This window comes from Cyprinodon tularosa, unplaced genomic scaffold, assembly GCF_016077235.1.
Source record: "Cyprinodon tularosa strain WSP-4 unplaced genomic scaffold, ASM1607723v1 ctg79, whole genome shotgun sequence".
Lineage (NCBI taxonomy): Eukaryota > Metazoa > Chordata > Actinopteri > Cyprinodontiformes > Cyprinodontidae > Cyprinodon > Cyprinodon tularosa.
The window spans coordinates 2,153,900-2,166,905 of record NW_024039551.1 but is presented as its reverse complement, the minus strand read 5'-3'; the positions used below and the strand labels follow the sequence as shown (position 1 = coordinate 2,166,905).

The following is a 13,006-nucleotide window of genomic DNA, read 5'->3' as shown; positions in this document are numbered from 1 at the left end:
ATAAGGAGGCTGCTGCAGGCTTTAGGTTGTGCCTTTAGCCAGGCATAAATATTGTGATAATTCTGAGCAGAGGTTGAGGTTTCAAATGATTTTAAAGACTCACATAAATCACATAAATGCAACAACTCAAGAGAATCAAAATATCTTGGTTTATGTCTTAAATTCCAAATAATTCAGGACAGAATCCAGAGTGCGAAATACGGGGGGGGGGGGGGGGGGGGGGGTGTCCGGGGGGGCTCGACCCCCCCCCCCCCCCCCCCCCCCCCCCCCCCCCCCCCCGATTAACCCATGAGCCCCCCTGAAAGCCTCAAAAGCAAAATTTAAGGGGGGTCTTAAATTGTGTCAAAAAAAATTTAAATAAAATGTTCTGGCTCCTTAGGAAGCCATTGATCATATTTGCGTATTGTTTCTAAGTTATACTATAAGCTTTCTTATGTATAATATTTTATATAGTCTTATTTTAAAAGCACCGGAAGTTGAGCAGTTGGTGTCTTCCTGTTTAACCAGTAAACACTGCATAGCTAAATCTGTTCTCACTGTGCTGCGTTTTTGGCCAGTACAGCATGTAAAGTTGATGTAAAGGGTGTATTTCGTTTATGTACATATAGTACTATGTTTCATGTTGTGTTTGGAGGTTTATTGCAAGAAAGGTCACCGAGAAGAGAAGTTTAAAAAGCCGCTAGCATACGCGCTAACTAGCCGCTAGCATACGCGCTAACTAGCCGCTAGCATACGCGCTAACTAGCCGTTAGCGATGCCGCTAGCTAGTGACTAATGTTAACATGTTGTTTATGTCATTATGCGTTTCTGTACATATTCAGGGAATATGTTGAGTTTATTATTTAGGAGGATTGTGCCTGTTTATTTGGAATTGTGCCTTTTAACACAAAGACTTATGCACATTATTTCTTTGTTGCAGTTTTACCATTCATTCATCCATCCATACCAGCTAATAAATGCAAAGAAAAGGCTTAAGGTGTGGTTATTGGAAATGATGGTTATCTACCTGCTAAGCTAAGAGTGAGGACAGGACATAAATTATTTTTTTGTTACTAATGGTCACTAAAATGTTTTTATGCTCAACATGTCCACTATTAAAATCCAAAACCTTTATTCACAAATATGCTCTGTTTTTTTTGGGAAGTGGAGCCAGCCAATCCTGTTCGCGTATGCAAATTAGCCATGTGCTTTTCTGCAGTTCCGCAGTCTTTGTGCATATGTGTGTTTTCATAGACTGTCTATTCATCCTACTTCATCCACCAAGCTGTCAGGAAGCTGAGCCCCCCTCAAAAAACTGTCTCCTGCACTACTATTAATACTATATTTATTTACTGTTCTTTTGCACTGTTACTGTTACAAATGCTATATCTTACATAATTGGTAATAATAATAATTTTTCTGCTGCCATTACCATCTGCCTTTTTGCACTAGCATAAGTATTGCATATTTTATATTGTACATTTTATATTTTATTGTGAAATTGAATGTTTAAATTTTAGTATTAGGAACTGATCTTATCTGTTGTGCCTGTGCACTTTATCTGCTTCACTGTTGGTGAATGAGAAACGAACGTCCTCTCCAGTCCTTGTATGTCTGGTGAATCTGAAGAATTTACATTAAAGCTGACTTTGACTTGGAAATGTTATAGGCCTACTCCATATTGAGAAAATTTAGATCGGTATTGCGCAACAATCGGGAGATGGGGACCCCCCTAAATATTGACAGGTATTTCGCACACTGACAGAAATAAATACATTATCAGAGAGTGCTTCAAAAAATAAGGACTTGCTTTAATTTAGGATCAAAGATGGCCGTCAACAGGAAGCAGACGTACCTCAAACTTCACCTATTATCACTTTTAGACAGCACATTTAATAACCAAGCCTCTAAGCCATATTTTTAATCTATGTGTTAAGGACAGCATTTTTCAAGCCTGACTTTAAAGGGGTCTGTGGAAACATTCTCCACCTGATTCCCTGCCTTCAGTGGATTCTGATGAAGATCTTTCTGGCCTCCAGCTGGCTGCCTCTTTGTTGTGCATTCAGGTCAAACTGTTCAGCTTTTACTCCGTTGACATTTAAAAGCTCAACAATGGGATTTCAGCTCCGCATACCTGCTCTGGTCCTCCTGAATGTAGAGCGCGAGCAGCTGCTTGGGGATGGTGAACGAAAGAGTGCACTCCTCCATCTGTTCCCGCACCAGCATCCACTTGCTGTCCATCGTTTGAAATCTGTACAACTTGCATACTGGGTTTCTGAACACTGTGAGAGAGCAGGGAGCAAAAAGGGAAAAGATGAATATTGATTTCTCTGATGGAGCAGCAGATAAAACACATGCTAGCCAAGGAAATCCTCGGGGTAATCCTTCCAAAATTTAGCAAAGTCAAATAGTGCAGTGACAGCTGCTCCCCTGAAGGACACAGCATAACAGGAAGACATCAGAAGTCTTTAAAAGTCACAGAAGGTATGAAGCACAAATTAAATTCTATAATCAATAGCTGTGTCTGCCAAAGATAAGACATTTCTCATCTTCTAAGCCCCTCTTCCTCTCTCTCTCTCAATGTCAGCAGAGGAGTAGTGTGTACACCAAAATACACAGCCTTCATGTCGTTAATCTTTGCCCCAATATCTCCTTTCCCTCCATTTTAATTACTTATTTACTGTATGACACCACGGCACAGACCATACAAGTTGGTGCTGCTAACTCCACCAACCTGATTGACATTCTGCACCATCTTCCTCCTCTCCAACAGAGTTTCTAATAGCAGCGATCGAGGGGCTGAAAAACGAAAAACAGCCCTTATCTGCATGCTTGCAGCAGAGGGCGAGAAAGCTGTCAGCCTTAAAAGTGTTTACTGCTTCTTCCTTTAGCCGAATAAAGGAGACGCTCAATAAGACGGAGCCGAAGCCCCCGAGGTGAAACGTTGACAACTTTGTGTCATGATGGTCACAATGCGTGGCAGGAAGATGTTTTCGTTTTCATTTAAAACTGGGCTTTACATTTTTGGAGCAGCTGACTTCACAGAAACTGGTGCTGCACAAACTTAAACTGGTAATTTAGGATATTAACAAAGTTCTAACTGAAACTTTTTTTTTTCCGCTTCTCTGAGTGGCAGGATCTGCACCCTGAATGCTGCTACTTCTTTTTAAATGCGCTGTTTAGTAGCTGTGACTTTATGGGTTAGACAGTTGTTGCTAAAGATGCTTTTAAAAAGATGCCAGACTGCTGTCAGCTAACATGGTGAGTTTTGTTTGCATCACAACAGTTCACACCAGCAGCAGAATGACAACATAATGGCAGCTGCATGATCAGACTGATCTGTGACATCAAAACCACACAAAGTAGATGACTGGTTGACATAAAAAAAATAAAACTACATTTACTGAACTCCAGAGATATGTTTGTTAAAAAAATATATTGATGTGAACACTGGTTAGGTAGGTATGAATAAAATTTCAATATCATATCTTTATGTTTGAAGCTTCAAATTTGGGAAAAGGTAGAGATGTTCAAGGGGGGCTAATACTTTCACAAGGCATTGTATAAAGGAATATAAAATGGTAAAAAAATAATGGAACCAAAGTTGGACTGAAAACTAAACTAATGCTCTGATCTCAGTTTAAACAAACACGTTTATAATCTGGATTAAAGCCACAGAGGGTTTCAGCTCTTTTCTAGTTTATTCCAGATTAGTCCAGCAGAAGAACTAAAAGCTGCTTTTCCTTGTTTGGTTCTAATCCAGCAGAGCTGATAGGTCTGGCTGTTGATCCACTGCCAAACAGTCTGTAATGTATTTTGGAGCTAAACCATTCAGTGATTTCTAGACTAACAAAAGGATTTTAAATTCCATTCTCTGAGATACGGGGAGCCACAGGAAGGACTTTAGAATGGGGCTTATTTTCTCCACTTTCTTAGTTCTAGTGAGGACGCAGGCAGCGGCATTCTGGATCAGCTGCAGCTGCTGATCCACTTGTTAGGCAGACCTGTGAGGACACCACTGCAGGGATCAATTCTACTAAAGATGAATGAAACAGGAATCAGTTTTTCAACATTAGTCCTTTAATCTCGGAGATGTTCTTTGGGTGATAGAAGGTCAACTTTGTACCTGTCTTTATGAGCCTCTGAAGGTCCAGGTCTGAGTTATCACCACACCAAGATTTAGATCCTGATTGCTAGTTTCCAGCTGGGTGCTAACTTTTAAATGCTCTTCTTTTGGTCCTAAAACGATTACTTCAGTTTTGTTTGATTCAATTGAAAAACCTTTTGTTCATCTATGGGTTGATTTATTCTCTTCATTTACACAGAGCTGGAATTGGTTCATAGTCACCTGTTGACACGAAGATGTACAGCTGGGAGTTGTCTACATCGCTATGGTAACTGATGATGTTGCTTATCAAGATCTGAGCAAGGGGGAGCACAGAGATACTGAATAGGGTCCCTCCTATTCAGTATCTCTATGCTGCCCCGTAAGATGGACCTTTGTGGAACACTGTGTGGGGTTTCTGATGTAAAGTTTCTTATTGACACTAAACAGTCTCTGTCGTCCAGGAGGATTTAAACCAGTCCAGTTCTGGACCAGAAAGGGCAACCCAGTTTTCCAGATGCTCTAATAAAATGATCAACAGTGTACAACGCTGATCTGCTGCTCTAGTTCTGCATTTTAAAGACCAATATTACAACAGAGACTAACTAACCAACAAAGCTACAGACTGAACCATGTGGGATTTGTTCTTAGCTATGACTCCCATTGAGCTGCTGAAGTTGTTTCTAATCTAGACGCTAAAGATCTGTTTTATCTGCTACCTATGTTAAAAAATTCTTTCCTCAGGAGAGAATTGGCTTATAAATGCCATAAATATTTATTTCTTTAGAGATGAATAAATTCACCCAGTTAGGGGCCTATTTGATAATACATTTACTTACAGTAATATTTGCAATTATTAGGCTTTGGCTGAAAACAATGATAGTTTTCTATCAAAAATTACAGTTTTGAATGAAACTTTTTAGCCTTAATTGTCATCAATGGATACCTGAAAATGTCATCAGTTTAGGTGTGAAACAGAAAAGAATAAAAATGCTCTCTAAAATGACAAGAACACAGCAGTCAGACCATAGAAAGGCTTTTATTTGCTCCTGTTCTACAGAAGAGGAAATTAATGAGGATTATAGTTAAGTCTGACCCTAAATCGACCCCTGATTAAGCTCATAATTGTATTTTAATGAGATTTATTGTGGGCATGAGGATTATAAAAAATTAATATGAAGACAAAACACAGAGTGAGAGGAAGAAGAATGGAGAGGAAAAACTTTAAAGCAGAGTAGTGATGGCTGTTGACTGTCTTTAGAAAAGCGGATTAACCCCTGCGCCCCCAGCCACACTAATCTGACCCTCAATCAGACGCTTCCATTTCACTTCCAGACACCTCTTAGGAAAATGACTCGGTGCAGCGCTGCGGCGCGCATGCCTGCACCTCTCTGCTCTGTACGCCCATCTTGAAAGCCAATAAATGAGGAAGAGTAAATTGCATTACGCAGTCTGCTGGAATCTGCAGGAAGGTATTGTTTCTGACAGGTTGCAGATGTGCACCTGCACGCGTTCGCTGCCATTCAATCGTTATTGGCTGCAGAAAATGTTAGTGACAATGACACCATCACAACAGGAGTTGGGCTGTAGGCAGACAGGAGGCTGGGAGGGAAGAACGGCTGCTTCCCTTTAAACAAGAAGCGGGGTGTTTTAGCACAGCTTCTCACATCTTCTTCTTTTTTATGTGATACAAGTTTGTGTGCAGAAGGAGAATTAGCTTCACACAACTGGATCCCTGCGGTCCGCTCAGCGCTCAGGCAGTTCAGAGAGCATCCAGGAGTTCATCTCCATCGTTATCACAGATCTTCTGCTGTTTGTTCTGACTGTAGAGACGCACCAGAACAGGAACCATCCAAACCCTTTATTCAAACACAAGAGGCTTTAGATCCCCTTTATTAAAGTTTGTTCAGAGGATGGTTTGATAGTAATTAGATGGAGAACATCTCTGACCCAAGTTTTAGGATTTTAACTCTCATAGAAGATTAAATGAATCAGAAACAAACTGCAGTGTTTTATCCTTTCTTTTAGCCACTTCAGCTGTCAGTGGAAACCGCTCTGAGCTGAGATCCATAATTAAGGGGGCTGTGTGAAATGAAATGGCAGCAGGAGAGAAAGGAAGTCCTGTTAATCCGAAAGAAATGAGGACTGCCTGATTCCTACCTGGCCCAGTTAGAGCGTCATCTTCTCTGAGGATGCAGGACGGGTCGGCAGGCTCACAGGCCGAAGGACACTGAGGACGAGAGAAACGGGGACATGTCAGTCTGTCCTCTAACAGATTACGACCACCTTCCAAACACGTTACCTGTCTTCATCGTTAAGCACTTATCAAAACAGTGGAAACAACAACAATACAGCTCAGTCCACATTGTCTAGTGTTGCCTCACACTGAAATGGATTGGAGCTTTTACCAAAATAAGGAATAAGAAATATTTTACAAAGAGGAATCTGCCCAATGTCGAGCAGGTTTGTATTTCGTCTCCTCACTCTTCCAGAAACAGCAGACTCTTCATCTTACAAAGCTGTGATCTCTCTAGCTCCTCCAGAGCTGCTGTGGGTCTCTGTTCTGCAGTTTGACGGCCATAACTGGAAAGCATAGCAGCTTCATCTCTGTCAAGTCCTCTTTGTTGCTTTTTAATTATAACCATCATAACCATCCCCTTCATAGAATGGTTGGATTAATTAATGTAAAATACACACATCCTCCCTGAGGAGAACCTGAAGATAACTGGTTTGACTGATCTTCATTCAGGACCATCAAGGGTTAAAGACTTAGACTCAACTTATTTATCCCCTGGGATTACTCCTTCAGGGAAATTCTGGTTCCAGTAGCTTGTATAGAAAAAAAGAGTTAAAGAAGGATGACGTTAAAGATAAAAATAGTGTATATTGTGCCAAAAAGGAAAAACAAAAGGAAAAAGGTTGTAATGTCCTGAAATATGATTCCCTTAGATTTAAAAATATCGGCACAGTAGAGAGCTAAGGAAAGAGTACGCAGTAGTTGATTTGGGTTATTGCACTTGCACTGCAGAAATTTTCCAACCATATAAATAAGTGGAAATTAAACAGAATACACAGTAGTTGCCATGTGTTATTGCACAGTGAGAGAGACGAATATTGCACATGATTAACAATAGGTAATTTTTTGCATAAGATGTCCAAGGAGGGGCATGCTGACCCTTGACACTCTTCCTATCACCTCATACTACCCCCAAATGAGGAGTTGTACAGCTTGATAGCTAAAGTAGAACCATCTCAACTTTGGAACAGTTAGCTCCCACTTTATGCTCTACCTTAAAACAAGAGGAATTAAAGGCACACTATGCAACATTTTTCAGTTAATTAATGTGTTCCATAACGTTATGGATGATTAAATGATTCATTTCAGGTTGAACAAAGGTATTCTCGGCCGCCCTGGTGGTCTGTGGGGGATATACTGCACTTGCAATTGCAGGAGCACCGACCCGCACCCACAGGCTCAGAAGTCTCGTGAGAGTCAGTCTTGCTTTACGGCCGAGAACTGCTACACCCCCCAGTTAAAAGCATTCTCGTTGCTAGCACAGTGGCGATGTTTGTGCAGTTATGCTACGTTCACGCAGCAAAAGCAGCAAAATCGCGTCTGCTTCTTCATTTTTGCTGCTTGTACCAGTTAGTTCTGACGCGCAGCTGAAGCAGCTTTGCTGCTCTGGCTGTGCGGTGCAAAAGTGTGTCTGACGCGCGTTGGGCGGAGCTTCACTATCCTTTCTCTGCCTTGCAGCTATATTTGCTGTGATCAGTGGGAATAAAGTAGTTTTAATATGTGTTTAAATGAGAAAATACACCTGAAAACGTAATCAGTGCCGTCAGTTCATTCAGATTATTATCCTGCCTTCAATATTTTTTCTGTCGGAGCCGCTCAGACCCCCACATACCAGCGGTGCGCCGACAGAAGGAACCCCTTCATCAGCAGCCTCTGGCCAGGTCACGTCCTCGCGGTTCACCGCGGCAGCTGGTAGGTGTTTTTCATCTAAATAATCCAAACTGCATATTCTGCCGGCAGATTTCTGCATTTTAAGTTAATTTAGGTGTCAATAAACTGTTTAAGAGGAGTGATCATAGCCTCTGATCATCAGCGCTGTGTCTCTCCCTGCTTCAGCTGCTCAGACGCGCTGGGCCTGCTGCTCCTTTGTTGCGCCTTGACGCGCGTCAACCACTGACTTTGCATGTAAACTCGCTGCTTCTGTCGCGCCAGCTGCGGTGTGAACGCAGCATTAGTCATTCGTTGCGTTCGCCTGTCTGCTAAGCTCAAAACAACCGCGCCTGGCTTGACGGAGAAACCAGGAGAACAGCTGTGCATATTTACGACAGTGCACTTTTACTTTCGCCCTCTGGGGGGAGCCTCGCTGGAAAATCAACACCGGTTGCATAGTGTACCTTTAAACTAATGTCCCTCAACTGAATCTGAAAAAAAAAAAAAACGATATTAGGAATAAAGCGAGTTGCTTCACCTTTCTGTTTTTCATCTGTTCGCTTTGGAGCAAATAGAATCTGGAATCTCTGAAACCATCGGCTCTGATGACAAAGCCAGCAGCCTCTGATGTTCTGCCACTTTTAAAACCATGCTGGACCTTGACTTTTCTTCGTCATTCAGACCACAAAAGGTTTAATCTGAAATGAAAGCAGATCTTTCTTCTGTTCCCTTCAGTTCTGAATGAGTCATTTTGGATTCTCCACATTAATATTTCATGTTTTATCAGCAAATATTTAATCACTTTAATAACCGTATGTCTGTAAGTCAACCTGTGGAATAAATTAAACAAAGTTGAACCATCAAATCAAAAAAAGGTAATTTAAATCTATCAGATAAATTATGTAACTAAGCAAAAGATGGATTATATTCTCAGTGATTTGTTTCTGTCATAAAGTGAAGCCTTAAATTGAAGACATTTCTCCATATTGTTTTTTTTTAAGGAGTAGCAAATATTAATTGCAGGGCCTCCCACTTGAAGGGGCAAAAAAGGGAAAGCATGCATCTCTAAATGGTTCGAAATATAACGATTCTTTTTTCTTCCTCAGTTTGGTAACTTTCAAAACAATCAGGATAGAAGGTGGGCGGCTGTCGTGTTCTGCTGTTCCACCTTCACCAAAGCGAGGCAGCCTCAGCTGCACCAGTTGCTTTTTATTTTGTATTCTCAGTATAAATTCCGACTCAGAAATATGAATTTAGTTAATTTGATTAGCACTTTTTTCAGCACAGCAATCGCCACCTCAAGCTCTCCGATAAGTGATGGCTAAAACCAGTCCTGGATCATAACCAAAGTTTTCTTCCAATATAATTTGTGTTGTGTATTTATTTATTTAGCAGAATTGTTGTTTATCTGTTGTATTTCAGACTTACTGTAGGAGTGACACCATCAAAGTGTTAAAGTGTTTTTAAAAATATCTTGTTAGATGCATATGAGAGATTTTTTAATCTTTGTCTTTAATTGTCCAAATTAACTCGGGTCCATCAGCACAATGTCTCCATCAGCGTTGAGGTGTAAACAGAGATAATCAGATCCGACCTGACTGACCCACAGTTTCCACACTAAACTCTTTTTAATTAAGCCCCCCTAAAAAACTAAGTAGTGTTAATCACATTACATTGGCCCTCATTCTCTCTACACAGAGAGCAGATAAGCACCACAGAAAATCAGTTCTTGAACTTGAGTTATTTCATAGTCATGCAAAGTTTAAATACAAATTCAAGACAGGAGGTATTTATTTGGTCATTTTGAATTAAAAGTATAAAAGAGTTTAAGTATCTTGGGATCTTGTTCACGAATGAGGGAAGAAGGGAGCGGGAGATCGACAGGCGGATTGGCGCAGCGTCTGCCGTGAAGCGGGCGCTGTACTGGTCCGTCGTGGTGAAGGCAAGGCAAGGCAAGGCAAGTTTATTTGTATAGCACATTTCATGTACAGAACAAGTGAACAAAGTGCTTTACATAAAACATTATAAGCAAAAGGGAAAGAAAACAATTAAAAACAATTAAAAGCGTGATTCAAAATTAAAAACATTTAAAATTAAAAAGAGAGAATACAGAGACGGGCGAATTTTTACTTTTGAATAAAATCTATGTAAATGCAGCTGAGAACAGGTGGGTCTTCAGCCTGGATTTAAATAAACTACCGTAAATCCTCTAATATAGGCCCGGGCCTTTATTTCACTCAAGTGCATCGCGGTCCAGGCCTTTATTGGAAAGAGGCCAGAATTAGAGACAGGCCTCTATTGCTATTTGAGCAAAACAGACTACCAGTGGAATGAAAAAAAATGAGATTTTATGTCTATTTGAACCTATAAAACACTAGGTTAATTTATTGAAAAAGTACAGTTACCATGTCTCGCTTGGTTTGAAGTAAAAAAGAAAAAAAAAATCCTCCAATTCTGTTTAATCCTCCTCCTCAGTTTCCTCCTCCTCTTCATCTCTCCCTTTAATCTCCTCATCACTCGCACTCCTCCTCATGTTCTGCTGCGTGTCTGTTCTCTTCCTCGCGCAGACGGGCAGCAGTCAGGGCCTGTCGTCCAGCAGCGCAGGGCTGTGGTACTTGTATGTTACTACCACAAGTATAATGTTGAGGTATGCCCGGAAAAAACGTTTATAGCCCCGGCCTGTATTAGAGACCGGCCATTATTTACCTCCTCTGACAGCGAGACCGGCCAATGTTAGAGTCCCGGCCGCTAATGGAATACAGGCCAATATTAAAGAAATTTACGGTAAGTGTTTCAGCTAATCTAAGATTTTCTGGGAGTTTGTTCCAGACATGCTGAACGCAGCCTCTCCATGTCTGGTTCTGACTCTGCGAACTGATAAAAGGCCGGATCCGGATGACCTGAGGGGTCTAGTAGGTTCATACTGGGTCAAGAGGTCACTGATGTATTTTGTGCCTAAACCATGCAGAGCTTTATAGACCAGCAACAGAACTTTAAAGTCTAAAGTGAAGAGAGAGCTGAGTCAAAAAGCGAAGCTCTCGATTTACCGGTCGATCTACGTTCCTACCCTCATCTATGGTCATGAACTCTGGGTCATGACCGAAAGAACAACATCACGGATACAAGCGGCCGATGGGTTTCCTCTGTAGGGTGGCTGGGCTCTCCCTTAGAGATAGGGTGAGAAGCTTGGTCATCCGGGAGGGACTTGGAGTAGAGCCGCTACTCCTCGACGTCGAGAGGAGCCAGTTGAGATGGCACAAGCATCTGGTTAGGATGTCTCCTGGACGCCTCCCTGGTGAGGTGTTCCGGGCACGTCCCACCGGGAGAAGGCCCCGGGGAAGACCCAGGCTGGAGGGACTATGTTTCTCGGCTGGCCTGGGAACGCCTTGGGGTTCCTCCTGAGGGGCTAGAAGAAGTGGCTGGGGAGAGGGAAGTCTGGACCTCCCTTCTTAAGCTGCTGCCCCCGCGACCCGACCCCGGATAAGCGGAGGAAGATGGATGGATGGATGGAATTAAAAGCCTAGACTGATTACACTTTAGATCAAGAAAACCTACAATTCCTACGAGGACGGAACATAAATCCACCATGTTTGCCTCTTTTGACTTTCTCCACAGATACATCATTTTAAAAGGTGTTTTAAAAATATGAAGAGCTTTTGGAGCTACTGGCCAGAAAAGCTCCAAAATAAAATGACGTGTCAGAAACTGCACTGTGGGAAATGGTTTTATTTTGATGATGAGATGAACTGTTGCCTTGATAAAACAAAACATGTGAAAGATAGCTTCACCTGTCCTTCATCTGTTGGACAGCGGTTCAGCAGCCTGAGAGCACTTCAAGCATTGTTGTAGTAGACAGAAGGATTCTTCCAGCCCTTTTGGTGAAACAATCATCCAGGTCAAAGCAGCTCCTTAGTGGAAGAAAACTGACATCTGGAGGAAGGATTATCTCAGCCTGTAGTAACTCTTATCCTGTAACTTTAAGATATGTCCCTGATAAAACATGCCTGTATCAAATGGCTGTATTATCTACTTAGCATGCAGCCACATTATCCAGAGTCCTGCTGATAAATTTTTGATTCAGGTGTGTTAAAGCAGAGACACATCTGAAAGATGCAGTAAGGCCGAACCTCCAGGACTGAGTTTGACACGTGATTTAGTGGAGAGAACATCCCACAGCAAAAGGATGAGGAAATAACAGAGGTGTTAGCGGCAAGTAACATCTAGCATCAAGGTCTGGCCAAGGAATCAACAGCCAGACCACCAAAGCAACTGTTAACATTTTTTGTTAGAATAGAGATTACTAGATAAACATGTCTTCTTTCAGGTAGCTGTAGCAGCTCTTTAATTTTCGTTTTCTGTGTCTGAACCAAATAAAGGAAAGGGTACAGAATGCAGATGGAGTCTAGTTTTCAACAAAATGTATGTCTTTGGGCCTACAGTGTCTCTGAGGGTCAAAACAACTTGTGAGAATGTATAGAGTTATAGAGAAACCTGTAGAGTTGACAGAGTCTTTGAAATAAAGTTTGGTCGGAACCCACCCCAAAGAATATAACAAAACAAAACAAAACTGTAAGACAGATACTTCCTCATAACTGAAGTTTCCGCAACCACATACAAATTAATGTGGGGAAGCTGCAGCATCCTTACAGTTCAATGGGAAGGACAGAGCCTGCTGCACCCAGGAAACAGCCTTCCCGACTTCCTTACCAACAAATTAATCGGCACCTAAATCTGTCATTACATCCAAATAAAAAATGCAGACTTTGCTGTCATGGTCCCGGTGCTGATGCCTAGTCGCATTGTTCATTTCATTCACCTGCTTATCTCCGCCCAGTTATCATTACCACTTATCTGATTCACCTGCTTTAATCTCTATTTAACCAGCCAGTCATCATTAATCAGACCAGTCATCATTGCCAGATTATTTTCAAGCCTTTGATGAGATGTTTTCTAGCGTACCTGAGTGTTTTCTGATT

General features: G+C 41.6%; 1 protein-coding gene across 6 annotated transcripts in view; it reads right to left on the bottom strand.

Annotated features, from left to right (window-relative positions):
- inpp4b (inositol polyphosphate-4-phosphatase type II B) overlaps window positions 1–13,006 on the bottom strand; it is a 259,571-nt gene that overhangs the window by 75,783 nt on the left and 170,782 nt on the right. For all 6 annotated transcript variants that reach the window (XM_038271096.1, XM_038271098.1, XM_038271099.1 and 3 more), the window contains 2 exons: window positions 6,245–6,314; window positions 2,114–2,261 (listed from right to left, as the gene is read on the bottom strand). In XM_038271096.1, the coding sequence (XP_038127024.1) occupies window positions 2,114–2,261; window positions 6,245–6,314 (218 nt within the window). The remainder of the gene's footprint in view (window positions 1–2,113; window positions 2,262–6,244; window positions 6,315–13,006) is intronic.